The following is a 19,677-nucleotide window of genomic DNA, read 5'->3' on the forward strand; positions in this document are numbered from 1 at the left end:
TCTATCTTTACTCATAATAATATATATTTGTGTTCATTTTCTTCGAATGTGAGAAGTAAATACAGGGTAGCTGACGGTCAAATGCTTCAAAGTGATTATTCTTGACAACAGACATATAAAAATCGATGCACAGGGTATCTAGCAGTCGAAATCAATCAGCTTTTACGTGAGCTTCTTCTTAGCAGCGAAAATAAGCAGCACAACGGGCAACAACTTCAATGGGAGCAGCAGGTTGCCATGGGAGCTACGTTCTGGCAGGCTGTCTCCTAAATAGATGGGAAAACGTGGCGGGGCGCAATTAAAGCAGATAAACAAAGGCAACAAATGCAATAACAGTCGCGCTTACAGAACAGAATACAAAAATTTCTAAATTTCTGAAAGCAAAACAACTTAATGCGGACTTAGGACGCAGGTCGCGCCCAAGCTGCCAGCAAGAAAAGGTCCTTACTCTCACTCCTGCCCAGCACGTCGCAGACAATACACAAAACAAAACAAAAAATCGAAAAACAAACAAAAAATATGCCCATTTTGTTGAGCTGGGCGTGTAACTAATTAAAAATTTTGGAGTCATGCTAGGGGAATTACATTTTGCCGACCAGGTTGCCAAATCAACGAAGTCAACAACAAGCACAAGTAAAGCTGCGCGCATGTAGAATACTCTAGTAGTTGGGGTTGCAGGTAAGGTAGAAAAGTGTGGCGAGCGGAAGAGGGAGAGATACACACATTGGGGACGGGGTAATGTCAGAAACTTTAAAGGCTAGGCGGATCGTCACGAACAGCCGAAAAGTTTCAGTCATCTGCCGTCTTCACTCACCGTTTTGTTGGCCAAATTGCGCACGCGGCAACTGAGATACGCGGATTTGCCCATGAGGGCGGTGACATTGCGTGGCGTTGAGGGATCAAAATATGGCTCCATCCATTTGGGATGCGTGTAGGCGGCGGTGGGCATCGTGGCCAGCCCTGCCGGCATTGTAGTCAGCTCATCCAACGAGTTATAGCCCTCGATGGGTCCATGCACGCCGCCATTTGTCATATCTGCAACGAGTTCGCCAAAGTAAATTGAAAATCTATAAATATATTTCACATTGGAAATTGTTATAGCCACAATTTGGTACTTAAAACCTTTTCTGGCTTTTAACTTGTGGCTTTAAATTTGCAGTAAAATTTAAAGAATTTAATAAAGTTTGATTTTTTATATTAAATGCCTTTCCGCAGCTTTGCCAAAAAAGGGATATTTTTATGCCTAGTTAAATTTTTATCATATTTTGGTCTTTAAATAGAAACTGGATTAAAAATGTATGGTAAAAAGTTCACTGATTTCTATTTAATCTTATTATATGTTATTTTCAACCTATTCCTTATATAAACTTCGTCTAAAACCGGAGTTGAGGTTTTACTTTTGGCCTGTAAATTTCCGCAATTCCTAGTTAAAGCAATACACTCTTCAAGACTTAAAATGATAAAAAATGTTACTAGCATTTGTGAATTTACCTTTTACTTCCCGAGAGATGAGCTTTGTCAAATGTGTCTATTTGCAGAGACATACGTGAGCTGGAGTTTCATTTTGTGTAGGTCCGAGTGTGCTTTTTAGTAGTTTTTGTCGTCGCTCGTCACAAAACATTAAAAACTCGTTGACAAAAGTGGAGAAAACACGAAAATAAAAAAACAACTAAACCAACTTTTCAGAGTGCACACTTTTTTTTTGCAGCAAGCGACAGCAAAAAAAAACTAAAATAAACAAGAAATACACATCTGTGAAAATCAGAAAAACGTCAGAAGTGAGCATGGGTACATACTTTAAGTTTTGACAGCACTCGTCAGCTTGGAGGCTGCCGCCTGACTTTTGTCATCGGCTTAGGCCAACAAAAAAACGTTGTTCATTAAGCCCGCAGGGCCCGATGCTGCCGCTGCAGCGGTCGAAAGGTGCACAAGTGGCCACAATGGTAGCCACTGGCAACTCTTTAGTTTCAATTTAGAAATGAACCACTGAACCACGAAAAGAGCATCAGCGAATGCGGGGGCAAATGCATTTGAAAACCGCAAGCAGCTGCAAAAATGAAAGCACACGGAATGCAAGGGGCATAGATATACGCTGGGCTGGGCAGCGGTAGCCGGAGTAGAAGCAGGAGCGAGATATGTTCATCTGTTGGCCTGTTGGGCCAGGCACGGAGGGCAGCCTTCAAGCGAGTGAAGTGTTTGCGGTTGGCAAGTACAAGTGCACACACACACGAACATACACGCAGAATAAAAACGAAATTGTGTCACTGCTTACATCACGAGGCAGGCAAAATCTACACACACAGACACACACACACATAAGCCACGCCCACGTGGGCAAACCGCAAGTGACTGCGCGCGTGTGTGTATGTGTGTGGAAGAGTCGAGCTCATGGTTATGCAAAATATTTGCACTCAAATCATATTTCAAGGATTAAAACTTGCATTCATTCGAAAACTGTTTTTCCACATGCACGCCTTCAACACAGATACACACAGACTCACACACACACATGCAGATAGGGTCTTACGCACATATACAGATACACATCTATGGTCGCCCTACAACTTCAGCTTCATTAAACAAAAGGTTGCCAGCATATGGCGCGCATTTGTATGCATGAATTGCCGGCTAGTAGGCGGCATGGGGCGTGGCATACAAACGATAGACGCTTAAGCTTAATACGCTTAATACCAGTAGCACAGAAAATTGCACAAATTTTCTGTAAATATTGCATTCAGTTTTAATGAAAATGCAGCCCACAAAAGTATGCTACATATTCTGTAAAAATCTCGAAGCAACGATGCAACAGCTTTAAAGTCAAGCAGAGCTGTTGGGCATAAAGCGCTGGCAAAAAAACAACAAATTCAATTGCCTCCGCTGAATGTGCTTCATTTCAGGCCCATGTGTGCCAGTGAGTGTGTGCTGGCATTGAATGTGTGTGTGTGTGTGTGTGTGTGTGTGTGTGTGTATGGGAAGGGGTGATTGAGTGTTTGCTTAATCATTACGTAGGCCCGGCACGCCCACTGACTGACTGACAGACAAAAAGGCAGGCAACCAGTCGGCCCTTTCATACAATGACTTTGCATACTTGCGTTCAATTTGCGAGGACAATGCGGCGGGGGTGGAGCGACGTGGCGTTGGCGCAGAGCAATTAAGAAAACTTTTGTAATTTCCCTGCTTTTATGTTGGGCATATTTTCTATGCCCTGCAAGGCAAGATAAATAGTTGTGCTTTGGACAGGCAAAAAAGCTGTACATGAAAATATGTTTTGGGATTTTTTAAGCAGCGCAGAAAAAGCTTCTGAGAAAAAAAATCTTCCCTGCCTTATTTTAATATACTTCATATCGGCAGGGTATTCTGAAGTCAGTCAGTCAATTTTGTTGGCACAAGTTACATGGTTAATTTTGGGAATTTGATCCTGTTCCTGTGAAATGATGTGTAATGTGCAACACTTTGAACCCACAGCTCAATGAATTTCGAGCCTAGTAATTGCCTGCTTATGGAGGTCTCAAGTTCTAGACGCATTTAATTGTGTTTTATGGCATTGAATTTGTAGTCAATATCAGCACACTTCATTTGCTTTTGATATTTTGTGTCTGTGTGTGTGAGTAATTAAAAATCAACATGCGGCGCCAGAAATTGACCTGCCTTGTGGGCAATGTGTGCCTGCCCTGCTATTAATTTGCTCCTTAGCGCAGCATGACGAGCGCTATTCTGATTGGACTTGGCTTGGCTGGTCGGAGAGGGGAGCAGGGATTGTATATGTGCGCCTCGTGTGCATGCCAGCATGAATAATGATGCCTTTTGACATTGTCTAAGTAGTTTTATGCGTGGCAACATGAGTTGGCGGAAAATCCAGCGTACAGCCGAATACTCGCAAGTTGCCGATGAGCTGTCATTGGAGCTAAACTGGACGACACGCTGATTGCCACTCGAGTATGCATGCGGCACGCAATCGGCACCTTGGCGTCGGCGTCGGCGGCGGTGCGGCGGCATCGACGGCAGCTGCTGTTACTGCTGGCAACCACTTAACCACTCAACCACTCAGTTACTCATTTATTTATGTGCTGCGCAATGCATTGCGCGGCTTTTGTTGCCAACATTCTACGTTCTTATTCAGCGCCCGATGCTGCTTCTCGCCGGTTGCGGCTGCCGTCTTAATTAAGCTTAAATGATGCTGCAAAATTTATTTCATTTCACACTCGAGGCTCGCGACTGAACCTGAACCTGAACCTGATGTGGGAGCATCTTCTATACGAACGGCATGCATATAAATTATCCAGGCAAATTACATGGCACATGGCGAAAATTGAAATGTGGCTACTGTGACACGTGTGTGTGTGAGCAGGTATGTGAAGGTGTGTGTGGGTGTGCGGGTGTCTGAGTGGAATGGCCTGTAGGGGTGACAGCACAGCTGTCATATTTGTTTTATTCACATCTCAGCGCTGATTATTTTTAATGCTCTTCATTAAAATGCTTCAATCGGAAGAGCTTCAATTGTTCGCATGATTAATCCAAGAAATAACTCGTTTCCCGTTCTGTTGTTTAAAAGATAAGTTTTTAAATCTGTTATTTCAGCTTGCGGATATATTTTGTTTTAAAAATTGAATTTATATAATTTTTTACAATGAATACGGTGACGCCCATTTATATTTTTAAGCAGCTTGCGACATTTATGTATATGTCTTTTGGCTAACGTATGTATTTATCCTCAAGCTGAGATTCTGGCACGCCTTCTATACCAAAGTATTAACAGATAATTCCCGTTTTATTATTTAAACACCTGTTCAAACTATAAGTAGAATGCTTTAAATATTAAAAAAATATAAAGCATTTTACTTGCTTCTTGGTATTTGAAACCCTTTGAGTGAAAAACTCAGAGGTATTCAGCAGTTTTTCGTCTTTGTCTGTAGTCCTTAGACTTTGTGTAACTTGTTATCCTTAACGTTGATTGACAACATTTTTGCGCAATGCTTTTGTTGTTTGTGCTGCTGCATGTCTTGCTGTTGTTGTTGTTCTTGCTGTTGTTGTTTTAGTTTGTTTGTCTTTGCATAGCCACTTCGGCTGACAAAACATGCGATACGATGCGACACGGTACGACAAGAAGCGCAAGCACGAAATATACGGACACACACATAACTCTTATTATGAAATATTCGTAAAATTTCATACAAAGTACAAGCAAGTGCCATGTGTGTGTGCGTGTGTGTGAGTGTGCGTAAGTGTTCTGCGAGGCTGTGAAAGCTAAAAACATAAAATGAAGTTTACTCCACACGAGAAGTTGCCTGATTCTGACTGGTTAGCTGGCTGGCTGGTTGGTTGGTTGGTTGGCAGACTGCCTGAATCTGGCAGGGCTTATCACCTCTGGCCTTGGCGCTGAAGCTTATAATGAAGCATTGTTTGTTGCACAAAGTTTGGCTCGGAATGAAAACAGCAAGAAACCAGGCAAGACCCAACAACAAGTCAAGTCTCGAAGAAAACCCAGTCTCTGAGCATGTGTGTGTGTGTGTGAGTGTGACACATTGTAGGCATGTGCGGGGTATCTGGCTGCTTGACAAGATATTAAAATAATATTTACAAGGACTAAAGTGGTGCGTATAATGCATGAGATGCCGTGCAGCCACACAAGACCAGGTCTTAGCAGAGAGTCTCATGCTCACAGGATAATAAGCAGCATCTGCATTTGAATTTGCCATCGTGATGACCTGATTAGAGCTGTCCTTTGCCCTTTTGTTATTGTTTGGCATTTTCGACAATGTCCTCTTGTTTTTATTAATGATCATCATAGATTTTCCAATCACAAACTGTAATCCCTTGGCCCCCTAATGGCAACTAGAGTCGTTATACGCTCAGTCCTGCTGCCATTTTCTGGCTCACATTTTCCATCCTCAACTTTTTTCTTGGCTGTCTTTCTTTCTTTTTATTTTGGGTGTGCCAATGTGTTCGGCAGCCAGAAATCAATTCAATTGCTTGGAAAAGGGTCAAAAACGGCGCTTCAGAATGTCACTTGGCAATGGATTTTTTGTCGATGTTGTCGAATTTTAATTGCGTGCGTTAATGTTTGGGTTGAACAAGCATTTCGGGCTACAACTTGAATTTATAGTTGTGGCAGTGATTTTGGCAACACAATTTGCTACGCATGTGCCACATAAATTTAACTTGGGATCGGCCATTTCGACTGACAATTGATGTCTATCGGTTGGCCAAGAGACGGCGCCCGAAACTGGGCAATCCATAAATATAGATATATTTTGAAGTTGTCTTCTGGTTACTTACCCATTTGATTGCCAGGTGTCATGTGGTCTTGTATTATTTATTAAACTTAATCAATCACAGCAACAACAACAACTACAACAACGACAACATCTTGTTGGCACACAGTCGAAAACCGCAATGTAGGCATTTATAGTTAAACTTTTAATTGCAGGCCGTGCAAGTGACATGTCACAACACTCAAAAACAATCACACACACACATAAACACACACACACACACACACAAATAAACACACATGCACTTAAACACTTACAGCTGCTGCAAACCACAAAAGGCAAACTCGATTGCGATTGCGATTGCGATTGCAATTTGTGACATAGCTTTTGCAGTTGTTGCTCTAATACCCTATATGCAGCTGCTTGAGCGGGTATATAGCTACAGTAAGCCTTAAATCAAGTAACAGCCTCTGCACTCAACCACATTCGGGCTGCATTCAGCCTATTCGTTTGACTTATCTAAGTATCGGGTTACAGGGCATCTCTTGGCAGTGCCAGCTCGTACTGCTGCCGTGTTGGGCCCAGCAATATAAAATATTAAATTCAAATGAAAATACAATAGATTTTGTGCTCTGGCTTTTTGCTCTTTGCCGCTTGTGAGTGCGAGAGCTATGAAATATTTACAGCGGCGCACAGCTGCTGCCAAATGCAACCGCATGGCAAAGTGTAAACAAACTTACAATAAATCATTTTTAAATAATTTACAATATGGCAAACGGTTGCATTGCCCCATTTAAAACTAAGCCTGCCCCCGCCGCTGCGCAAACAGGAAAAAATAAAATCGATGTGCAGCCAATGCCAAAAGCTGAGTTGCTCGCAAACACAGCCGAAAAAGTGCGCACATGTCGCGCTTTTCGCGTCAACAATTTGACGTCTGCTACAAATGGAATTTGAAATATAAAAAAAAAAAATATATATATATTTTTTTTTTTGATACTTTTTTTTGTGGTGTTTTTTTGCGACGCGACACGCGGCGTGTAATGGCTTAGCAAAAGCTTCACTTTGTCCGTCACGAACTCGCTGGCAAATCCACAAAACGTGCATTCAGCGCTGATTTGACTGGCTTGCACTTTAAGAGCTGCTTGGTTTTGGTTTTGTATACCCTGCAGACATTGAGCTGCTTAAAAGGGGTATTATACACTATAGATGTCTCGATCTCAGCAGCTATTGTAACTGAAATGCTAAGCTAAGCGCCGCTTCTTGTCGCGCACTTCTCTTCTCCACTTGGCAGTCAAAATTTAACCAACTGCCTGTAGGGTGTTCCCTAAGCAAGTTGGTCGCGGTGGCTTGTTTTAAGGACTGTCAGCTTTTACATACGTACGCGTGCTGCCTGACAAACTTGGCCCAAGTGCCGATCCACTAGTCCCACAACCAATTCTTGTCTAGATCCAGAGCTACATCAGCTGCTTCAGCTGTTTTTTTGTTTCTAGTTTGATTGAGTAGCCATTCGACTTGATGGTCGCATTTGGAATTGAGTTCGAATGGAGCAAATGACTTAAAAGTGCCAACTACTCGTGTGCTTAGCTCATGTGCTCGTATAAGTGAACGAGCTCTGTCTTTCCTCACACCCACCCACACACACACACACACGTACTCGTACGTATCTCTATCGGCCGCACAAATGTCGTCGGTCTCTGCTATTCACTTACATAGTGCCACTTAGTTATGGCTTCCACTTCAAGTCTGAGTCGGAGCTGTAACGTGTACACAATCATTGCGTCAGTCACGTTTTGAATTGAGGAAATTCATCAGACAATTTTGCTGTGTGAGACGAAAGTCATCCTTCTGCCATCCAAGGACTCGACGGCACTCCGGCGCTCCGCACTCATTTGTTGCCGTTAACTTAAGTTGGCAGCGCATGCAATTTGCAATTTGTATTCCGGGACCATCCGAAAATCCAGAGCCACGAATACAAATCGATTGAATTAAATTGAGATTTTTATGCGTGCATCAATGCATTAATAAACACTTTGCCGAGCTACTGCTTCAAATATTTTATTGCTTCAAATTTCAATTTATAGTTTGCACATTTATATATATATTTTTTTTTTTGGCATTTCTTTCTTTGTTGCGCTAATTTATTTGTTTTGTGTGCGGTTCAGCGAAATGGCGGTTATTAACATTAACTTTTTATAGCATGCTTTTTGGCGCAAATGATGTAGAATTGTAATGGATAATTTATAATTCGCTTTTATCATTATTTCACCAGTTGTAAAAACTAGAAATTTAAATATGATGTTTCAATCGCAATAATTGTGATTTGTGAACTGTTTAAAGAGCATTCAAAATATTTTTAATTAGTTTAATTATTTTATCTCCATCAGTTTTAATTAATTTAATAAATTATGAGAATTTCACGCCCATTCCTGGCTGGGATTATTTTAGATGAGCTTCAGCTTTAAGCTTTTCTTACATTCAATTAACACATTATTATTGTTATAATAAAGAGTTTTGTTATATAGGTAAATTATTTTGTAATATTTAGTTTAAGGTTCGAACTTGTTGAACCAACTTTCGAACGAGACAGTTTTCTTTAACATTTTTAGCTTTACTTTTTCCTCAGTCTCTAACCGATTCAAAGCCATAGAAATACGTGTCTGACTGGCACTCAAAACTATTTACCGCATCCACATGTGCAGAAACTTTTCGCGGAGCAGGGTCTGAGGCAGACGTGGGGCTGGGAAATTTAAAGCAACAAGCTTGGAAAATATTTGAACAGTAATTTAATCAAAAGAGCAGAGCGAAAGAGAAAGAGAAACAACACGGTAAAGTTAAAGCATACAAAAAGAAAAGTGCACAATGCAGTGGTAATTACAAGTCGACTCGAATCATTGGCTATTTGTGCTGCCTGTCGAATCAGATACGATTCGCAGTCGCAGTTGCGGCCGCAGCTGCCGTTGCAGTCAAGCAGCTGGACGTTGCCGCTGAAGGGCAACAGCTGCAGCTGGCAGCAGGAGCAGCTGCCGCGATCTCGTACCGTGTGCCAGGCACGTAGCCACCTGCCCAGGCACAGACTTCTCTCTGTGTCTGTGTGTTTGTGTGTGTCTGGTTGTGCTTGGGTGAGTACACGCCCAGCGCCAGACTTGAAATCACAACAACTGCGCAGCAGCAGGCACGATTGCCAGAATTCCCTCAAGGTTTGCCATTTAACTGGCTGACTAGCTGGCTGGCTGGCCGTGGAGCTAGGCCAGGCGTGTAGTTCGGCAGGGGTTTTGGGTAGGGTTCGCGGCTTGGCTCGGGTTGGCTGTGCAGCGGCGCAGTGTATGAAATATTTTCGCTTTATTTGCTCTTGTTAACATTTTTCCTACACCTGGCCAGCACAGTTGCCTGCCGCCTGTCCCTATTGTTGCTGGCGTTATAAATTTTGAAAGTACACACACAGGTGTGCACGTATGTGTGTGAGTGTGTATGTGAAAGAGATAGCGAGAGGCTGCTGCTGCTGACTATATCCCTCCTGGGGGCAACTCAAAGTGGAAATGCTTGCCTTATTAGTACATTCAGCAGTAAAAATGTGTTAATCTATAAACGTGCCCGAAAGTATGCAATGCCTTTTTTGTGTGTACTCCTGCTCCTGCAGTCGCGCTGGGAGTGTGCGTGTGTGTGTGTGCGAGCACTCTGGTATTTTACGTTGCCCGCGAGACATGTCAGCCAGATTTCAGTTGCTATGCGAGCTCTTTAATGAATTTATCGCGTGTTGGGATTCCGTTACACATACGCCCCGTATGCTTCCTTCAGGCAAGGACACGCGGCAACTAGTTTAAAACGGCCGCTTCCCCCACACACCTGCTGAAGGCTCGTGCAAACTATGTGCTCTTAATGTTTGTTGGGGCGTGGCTAGATAGATAAAGTGCTGTCTGTCTGCCTGTCCTCAGGTTCTGACAGGTGCCAGGAACAAAGGGCTTCAGTTGATTATGTTGTTGTTGCCATTGCGGGATTGTTGTTGCTGTTGTTGTTGGTTTTGGCTGGCACTTTGAGCCTGCCATGTCAAACATTAAAATTTGACAGCTTTTAATGGGCAGCAAGCGCGCAGCTGGAAAAACTTTTCAGGCTTTTAATCGCTGTTCGAATAAGCAATCAGCCAGCCAGCCAGTCAGCCAGCCAGCGAGCGAGCACTTGCAGCAGCAAGCGGCTCATAAATCATCTAGCTATAAGCCATGCCACTGGGCCGAGTGGCATGCAACCGTAAGTGGCATTGCTACACACATTTTAGGGCTCCGCTTGGCAGCTGCCAGCTAGGGCACTGGCAGAGACTGAAATTATTGTTTTCCAATTAATAAATGTCAATTACGTTCGAGCGTAAAAACAAGGTCAAAAAGGGCAGCCCCATAGCAAATACATGCTCGCATTCGCACAGTGGCTGCCATATGTTTGCACACACTTGACCGCAACAGCATTGCGCCGCCCATTGGGGCATCAGTTGCTGCCGCTGCTGCTGCTGTTGCTGTCATCTTAAATAAACGACATGTTTGCTGGGGCTTAGCCCCTACTCTGGCACCTTCAGTTGCCCAGCTGCCACGCCCAGACCGCCCTAATGGTATGTGTGTCAAGCGACGTCGCTACAAATGAAGCATAATGGCAAACGTAATGACCGACTGCAGCTATCACGCACACACACACACACGCACAAGCTTGTGAGTTTCTGTTGTTGCAGCAGATGTAAATGCAATTTGTAAAATTTTTGCTGGGTTTTATGAATTGACAATGATTTCATTTTTGGTTTGTTTGACAACCAAGCAAAGTTTGCATTTGTCTCTGGCTGCTCGTAGACTTTTACGACTAACTGTGTGGTTTTATTTGCCTCACGGGCTAGACCAGACCCAAAAAATGCCCATCTAGCCTCATTGTCTTCCATAACCATAATTGCATTCCACACTTTTTGAACAACATTTATGCTATGTTGCTATATTCTTATATAGGGTATTATGATTATGTCATGAAATGTGTATATTTATATTCTAGATCAGTATAAATAGCCGTAACAATAAAGGCACGTCCATCTGACCATGCAAATAGACTTGAAACTTATGTCGGAATTAACCGGAATGTCCTATGCCATACAACAGATTCGGTCGAAAGTTATATTCTTCTACGAATTACTTTTTGGATTTCAATATATTTTGAATCATCTTAGTTTTACTAGGCTTTCTTACGTATTAGGCAAATCAAATCAACATTGGAATATAATATTGCTTTATTAAGAAAATCATTCAGTTGAGTTGAGTAGGAAAACTTTTAGGCTTTTAGAGTTAGCTTGTCCCAGAACAATCGTATACCATCATTTATAAGCCACAGTCTAGTAGAGTATTTAAGATGTTGCTATTGCATGTTGCATTGCACTTTTTGTAATTGCAATTTACGGTTGTCGATGTGTGTGTGTGTGTGCCTGTGTGTTTTTATGTGCTCCTGTGTGTCCACATATCTCTTGTTTTGAGCATTACGTGCGAGCTGTTTCCTTGAAATTTCCGACTTAAATTATCAACAACTCCGAGCCAGTTGCTGAAAATTTGTGGGTGCCGCTGTGCAAACTTTTACGGATAGAGCCAACTGCGTTGTGCTGGATGCTGAATGCTGGATACAGCACGTAGACGCGGCAGCTGCACATACATAAGGATTTCGGTTTTGGTTCTCTTTTGGTTAAGGGTTTTTGGCTGCTTACGAGCAGCTCGCGTGTGTTTGACTGTGTGTCTTTGAGTGTGTGTATTTTTGTGCTCGTGTGCGTGTGTGCAAATGTTATGCAATCACACTAATGCGCAGTTTACGGTTAGCAAATGCAACAACCAACATGCAGCCGAAACACCTAGCAAAGCGCCTTTTATAAATGGTTGCCACACCAGCGCGCTGCAGAGCGGCAACATCATCAACTGTGGGCTGCCCGCCACCCGAAATAAAAATATACAAAAATAAGTAAGACGCGGCCACACCCACTTCTCCCATTGCCTCACTAAGCGCTCTTTATTAATTGTTCCGCACCGCAGCACATTAATAAATAACTTGACAACTTTGTCAAGGCGCCCAGAGCCAGGCGCTGGCCCCAAAAGGTAGGCAACACTTTTTTGCTTGCTTGCCCTGGCCTAGGGGCGTGGCCTCAGTTCCCTTTTCGGGCGTGTACACATTTTGTTTCAATTATGTTGCAATTTGCATGCCGGGTAAATAAATCTTTGGCAGCGGCTACTTTGGCCGAAAGGCTGCACAACTCTTTTATGCATATGTGTGGGCACAGCCAACTGGCGCGCGCCTGTGTGTGTTTGTGTGCGTGTGTGTGTGTGTGTGTGTGCTGGTAAATCATCATGAATGTTTTAGAATATGCACACATCATTGCATATGCCATATGGGTGCAGGCAGCCAGTGTTGTAAAACTTTAAAATGCATGAACCTCTCAAACAAAAGGCTGCTGCAAACTCAATAGCGCTGCACCAGCCCCACCACCCACCTGCGCCATTGCCCTAGCTGGGTGAGCTCAGTTAAAGCGTAAGTTATATGCAAATTAATTTGAGTCGACAGCAGCCAAGGCATTTGTCTTAGCAATAGCATCAACAAGACCCCAGAAGCAGCAGCAGATACAGCACCAGCAGCAGCAGCCGTCGGGTGTGGCAAGCGTCGCCTTCGCCATTCCGGCACACTGTCGCTTGTCGCCCCATTAGGGGCACGCACAATGGCGATAATAAATTAAAAACGAAAGCTAATTTCTGTAATTGCCTGCACGGAGCGAATCAACCTCAATGTGCTTGCCACTGTCGCGGTGACTGTCACTGTCTCTCCCTGCCCCCATATCCATACTCTGGTGCTCAGCACGGGCGTAGCATAGGGTATGTTAGGGTACAAAAAATCCCTTGTTAATTAAAAAGAATTTTTCAAATTTTTTATGCATTAGGTATGCAGCTAAAGAAATTTATATCTGATTTTTCGCTGCATGTGTGAGCACTAATTAATTATAAAGGTAAATAAATATACCGAGTGCGTGAAATTCAATGTTAAATAGTTTTTTCATATTCATAAATATGTGTTTATAGCTTTTGTTTCGGTTCGCAGTGCGCGCAGCTGAATTCCAGCATTTTAATATCATTTTGAAATGCTGCGCTTGCTGGCAGCTTTTTATTTGTTTACTTTATTTAATTATAGAAAAGCGTATAGTAGTTGTTTTCTGTTTTGCGGGGATAGTTCTACAAGTCACAGTTTTTGTGAAAATTGGCAGCACAAAATGTTCTCAGGTTTCTCATTTATTTGAAACAAAACAGCTGCATAACTTTTTGTGTTAATTAAATTTCTATTTATACCTAATGAAAATATGGAATTAATACACTTTTAAAGGGTAATTCTTAGTCGAGCACTTGCGAGTGCGGCGTGTTTACCAGTTGCCCCGCTTTGGCAACAGGAACGCAATAATGACGACAAAATGTCATTGTCAATTGGGGCCTGAAGCCTTAAAGGCGTCAAGATTTACGCACTATTGCCGAGTATCTTGCCTCAAACCCCCTCAATCTGTCTCTTACTCGCTCTGATATTCTTTCTCCGCGCCATTTGGCAAGCCATTCGCGGCAAGGACGCACCCTTAAGGCTTGTCAACTCTGATTTTTACAGTAATTATATTGTATTAGGGTCCTGACAGACTGCTTCTTGGTGTCTGTTGTCCTGTTGCCTGTCATTTTGTGCGCCTGAGCTTAAGCAACTTGCACGTAATTAGCTGCATATTTTATGGAAATGGCAACAGCGAGACAAATTCTGGTCTAATTGTAGCCGTGCAGTAAAACGGCTTAAAGTCACCATATCAGAAACATTTGTGTGCACAGCTCTAAAACTAATTTTAAATACAAAAAAATGATACTAAATAGCCGTAAATGTTTTAAAAGATATTTACTTGAATTTATGGTTAAGAAAAATCAACAAATATTTTTTAAAGCTCTCACAAAAACGAAAACCAAAAACAATTCAATTTGTTTTGCACTCAGTTTCAACAGCATTCTGTCAATCGGTGCCAAAACAATTTATTTGTGCTGACAATATCAGTTGGCCATAATAAATTGTATTTATTTAGCATTCGTCAACAGCTGTCAAAATCTATTTATTTGGTTCAACAAAGAATTCCGCATAACTAAAAAATTTAAATATAATTTCATCAGAAACAATAAATGCACCAGTTTAGGTTTAAGCTGCTGTTCCATTTAACTGGCCACGCAGCTGTAAGCTATTATAATCAGCTCAAATAGAGGGACACCACAGCGAACTAATTCGCTAACTGGCTATTGTACTGAAATTCAGTGTTAACAATTATACAATGAATGCAAAATTTGATCACCTAACATGCCCCCGAGCAAAGACTAGGCATAATGGCCATTTAATCAAGATGCATGTGCCGAACGTGGCATTTGGGACATTGAGGGTATGCCAAACGCAGCAACGAACATCCAGCTTATTACAAGAATTATACACTCGCACATACACGGATACACACGCACAAGGACGCTCACACAGATACGCATAGATCTGCATAGTTAATTGGCGTTGCAACAAAGGCGGCGCTGGTGAATTATGAAGTCGTAATTGAATACAGTAATTATGTATGGCCGAAATGTTAACATAATGCTGCTGTAAACTACCTGATGCTGCTGCTGCTGCTGCCACTACTGGAATTTACGACCTGCGGGCAATTCTACAATTACTTGGAACGCACTGGAGCCACACAAATTGGCAGCAACAACATTCGAAATACGCAAACAATGTGCTGCCAACTACTTGAATTGCAAGGCATGCTACATAGGGGGGGCTTTAATGGGGCTGGTGCGATTTGAATTTTCCTGAAAGTGTTTTTTAATTCAATTTAATTGCAATAATCTTTCGCGCCGCACGTCATGCTAAACAGCTAAACAATGCCAAGCATTCAAATAAATACTCGGCATTTGTAGTTTACATATAGATATATATATATAAAATTTCTGAGCCTCGGGGTGCCATGAAAACTAATATTCATTAAATATTTGTGCAGTATGTATTTTACATTTGAGTGCTTCGAGAATATTGATTTGCCAATTTAATAGGAACAAATTGCAAGCAGCTTTCAAATGCACGACTTTATTGCTATTAAACATGGTATAGTGATGCATATACATAATATGTATATTAAATATGCGCAGGCTGCATTCTATTTTAGTTTATAAGTCGATGGAGGCTGGCCAAAAATATGCAAAGGGCATGCCTTTTGGCCTTGCATTAAATTGAGCTACGAAATATGCAGTTGCCCTCGAGGCAGGCAACAATTTCAGTTGCTGAACCCCTCAACACCTGCCACCGCGGCAGCCTGGATTTGCCCTGAATGCACTCTACGGGATTACACTTTGCAAAGTCAGCGCCCGACGGTCGCAGGGCAGCTGCGGGGCTGGCTTCATATTTCTACTGTTGGCGGCGGCGGCGGCGGCGGCGACGGCAACAACAGGCGCGTCATCAATTTGATTTGAATGCGTAATCGAAACGCATTGTGAGCGTCGCGATGTCGTGCGACCGTTTGATATGCAGCCAAACACACTCCAACACCTGCACACACACACAGATGCACACACAGATACTCGCAGACAGAGACACAGACGCATACACATCAGCACGCAGAGCCATGGATATTTGTGCTGCGATTTGTGAAACTTGCAAAAAATAATCGCCTGAAATTCAATTGATGACATGATTTGCTGGCAACAGATGCCGCATGTGGTGGCACCCATGCATGCTTGCAGCCTCATACACTCTGTATGTGTGTATGTGTGTGAGGGTGCGCGTGTGGGTGTAAAGGCGTAGCCGTCGATGTCGGCGTTTTTCATCAATCTTAGTGGAAATTGCAATTTTGTGGGGCATTGCATATTTGAGTGCGAATGCATAAGTGAGTGCAGAAGCAGCCACAGCAGCAGCAGCAACAGCAGCAGCAGCAGCAACGGCAACAAAATGCTGCATCAGCATCAGCATCAACATGAGCAGCTGCCATTGCTGTGGCCATCGTTGGCGTAAACAAAAACAGTTTGTTAACCAGCAGAAATTTGATGCAAGAGTTTGCCAAGTCACCAGACACCACGTATTTAGCAATAGGAATCAATACATCTATATAATCCCCAGACGTTGCCTGGGCTACATCTAAAACTAAATCCTTTGAGAGGCTTCGTTAAAATGAAAAATTCTGCAAGACAGCAATAAACATCGTATTATAGTATACTTTTGAAGTACTTTGCATCGTTTTAAGAGCACTTTATATCAAAATCCAAAGCCCCTTGACTGTGATTAAACAGGGTATTTACGAATTGCTTAAAACAGAAGCAGAAGCTGTCGTCACATTTTAAGGCTCCTTTGGTCAGTGATATTTGAGTGGCTATGAGTGTGTGTGTGTGTGTCTGTATTTGCGAGTGTGTGCAAGCAGGCGAACATGCTAAATGCGCCACAAACAAAAACACCTACAAACACACACACACACTCATACACACACACCGAAACATGCCAGAGAAGAACGCAAACCGCAACGCAACAAGCAAAACAAAACCAAAAAATAAGGGAAAATGAAAAGAAAAGAAAGGAAATTGGAAGAAACGAACGCTCGAAAATCGACGTTCAAAAATGAAACGAAATGTGAGGCTGGCCCATGTCTGCCCTGTCATGATGAGAGTATCTATGTGTGCATGTATGTGAGCTGCATGAATTGCAATTGTTGTTGAAAGCATTTGCATGTCACTCGTTTGCATTGTGCGCACCTGTATTGGCGTTGTCAACGCGCGTTGCGTTGCCTCCGCCCATCCCCGTCTCTCACCTGCTGCGCCTTTTTAGCTACCGCTGCACCTACGTGCACACATACCTGTGCATCTGCTAGTATTTAATGTTGCCTTTCTATATGCATGAACGTGTGAGCTGGGCGCAGTGGATTGGATGGCTGGTTGGGTGGGCCCTTGGCTATTGTTCTGGGTGTGTGGTTAAAGTGAAAATGAATTGCCGCCATCAAGGCAGGTGGTTGGCAACATATTGCGCATACGCCATATGAGCCATGAGCCCAGCAGAGGCAGCATTTAAAATGATGTGCCCCACCCCCTTACATAGCAATTGATTCATAAGAAGGTTTTAAGGGCTGGGTCAGTTCAACTGGAAGGCAAGCACTGCCGCACAGCAGTACGAAGTCTTCGCCTCAAACACAACACAGGAATGTAATATATGTGCTTGTAATAAAATAAAATAAGTACAAGGCAGGCGGCAGGCGGCAGTAAGACAATATGCCAGCGCTCACAATTCAAACGCCCTGGGATTGGCGTGCGGCAAGGTTTAAGTTGTTCCAACACGCACACAAAATTTGCACAATGTATATGATTTGCATTGCACTTGGTCGCAACCCGATCTTGCCACAGCCACAGCAACGCAGAGCAGCAGCCAAAGGTGCAAGACTTTGCCACCAGACTCTCGACTATTCACAGAGCGCGATGCATGAAAATCAGTTGAATATTATGTAAGAAAAAAGTGAAAAACAAAAGGTAAATACCACATGCCACACACCACAGCCCGTTGCAAGTTATAAATATGGAAATAAGCAGCAAAGCTGCCAGTCGGAAATGATGCACCAGGCAGCTGGGTAGCATGCTGGGCGATGGAGGGAAGCGAAGCAAGCCAGATGAGATGAAGGCAAAAAGTAACAATATGCTCGACATGGCTCATGTTCGGTAAACGTTGTAAAAGTTGACGGCTACGCTTCCAGTTGACACAGCAACATTGTGTCCTGTTAGCTCAGGTGACGCACACTGACACCAAATACACTTGACTGCTAATTTGAATGCCTAGAGCTGTGGTAAAGGAAGTGGAGCAATGTCTGATATGAAATATTAAAGTCTTGAATACTTTAGATCAAACAGTTAATGTAAAGGAAAAAATTGAATGGACCTTGACATAGCTTACATAAACTATGTAACGGAAAAAAACAGACTGAACACACACGTTTATTCTTATACCCTACGAAAGGGTGTTCCTTTTTTGTCACACAATGCGTTATGCATAGAAGGCGACTAGTTCAACCCCATAAAGTGTATATATTCTTGATCACTAGCAATTACGAGCTCCGATCAAGCCCGTATCCAATCGGAACACTATTTGATAAGTTTCCTTTTGGAACAATAGGTCTGAAATAAAGCTTTTCTATTACAAAGCTATGTAATCTTCTTCTCCCTTTTTTCTCTAAGTTTTACTGACATGTCACCAGTCAAAAGTTTGCTTTCTAATTTATCATGGAAATACTGTGCTCAAATATTTGCACATCGTTTGTTGCAACGTCATGAGCTTTCCGCAACAAATTTCTGCTTGCCACCAATGTAAGTAAATGTAACTGAGGAATAAGTTGGGGTAGGGGGCCTGTAATGGCAGGTGGTGCATTGTTGCTGTTGGCTGCACACAGCAAATCAAATTATGTGGCACACAAAAATCAAAAGAGCTGGGAACACTTGCACAAGATTTCATCGCTAAATTCACTTCCCGCATTGCAAACAGTCAGCCACAGTCTGGAGGAAGGGAGCGCGGCACAAAGCGAATGCAGCCGCCGCCGCGTGTTGAAATTAATTAAAAGGCTGCCTGATGAATGCTTCGGCTGCTACTTCTGCAGCCGCTTCTGGTCCTGTTGCCGGTGCAGGTTCTGGTCCTGTATCTGGTCTGGTCTGGTTCTTGTCTGGGTAAAACTCATCGTTACAACGTTCCAGCGTCAGCGTCATGTTTTGCATGCTGCATCCTGAAGCCTGCTTCGCATTCGCATCGCGCTCAGCTGGATTTCGTTTTCCAGTTGGCACGCACAAAGACAAAGCCCTGAACACATGTCTGCTGTCAAAGCAAATTAGAGAGCGCTTAAGGACACCCCGAGCTGCCCTCAGCACTTCACTTCAGCCCCCCTACCCTGCCCACGCATATTGCTTAACTGCGTTTCGAATTTATGCGGCTTTAAGGATTCGACACGAACATTAAAACGATTCGTTCGCATAATTTTTTTTTGTCCAAACTAGTTCGCGACAAATATTCATTTGGGTTTTTATTTTCCAACCGGACGGAGATTTAGCAGCTGCGTGTTCTATCTGCTTAATCTTAAATGCAAATAAAAAGACCAAGCAAATTGTATTTATTTATCGCTTATTTCGTTGCTTTGGCCAGCATCTAAAAAAAAGGGACAAATATTTGGCCAATGCCACAGCGCCGCAAAGTATGCAAAACAGCTTCGTCTAACACCTTCACAATCATGTGTGTGTGTGTGTGAGGGTCATGATGACAATTGTGCAAAAAAGCATTTTACCCAACTGAAACGAGCCAAGCAAAGTGGAAAACCAAAGTACCATAAACGTTGTAGACAAATCTTATCAACTACACGTTTATTCCCATATTGGTGTTGTTGTTTTTGTTGTTGTTATTATCCTCTTTGCTGCTC

General features: G+C 42.8%; 1 protein-coding gene across 3 annotated transcripts in view; it reads right to left on the reverse strand.

Annotated features, from left to right (window-relative positions):
• The window catches only part of dpr6 (defective proboscis extension response 6), a 92,453-nt gene that overhangs the window by 31,697 nt on the left and 41,079 nt on the right, over positions 1-19,677 (reverse strand). For 2 of the 3 annotated variants that reach the window (XM_064683941.1, XM_064683942.1), the window contains exon 3: positions 815-1,035. In XM_064683941.1, the coding sequence (XP_064540011.1) occupies positions 815-1,035 (221 nt within the window). Of the gene's footprint in view, positions 1-814; positions 1,036-1,491; positions 1,625-19,677 lie in introns of those variants that run through there. The other variant, XM_064683943.1, reaches the window with a different exon arrangement.

Source organism: Drosophila montana, unplaced genomic scaffold (assembly GCF_035044405.1).
Source record: "Drosophila montana isolate Dmon_TW-CO22-7 unplaced genomic scaffold, ASM3504440v1 contig_2668_1, whole genome shotgun sequence".
Taxonomy (NCBI): Eukaryota; Metazoa; Arthropoda; class Insecta; order Diptera; family Drosophilidae; genus Drosophila; species Drosophila montana.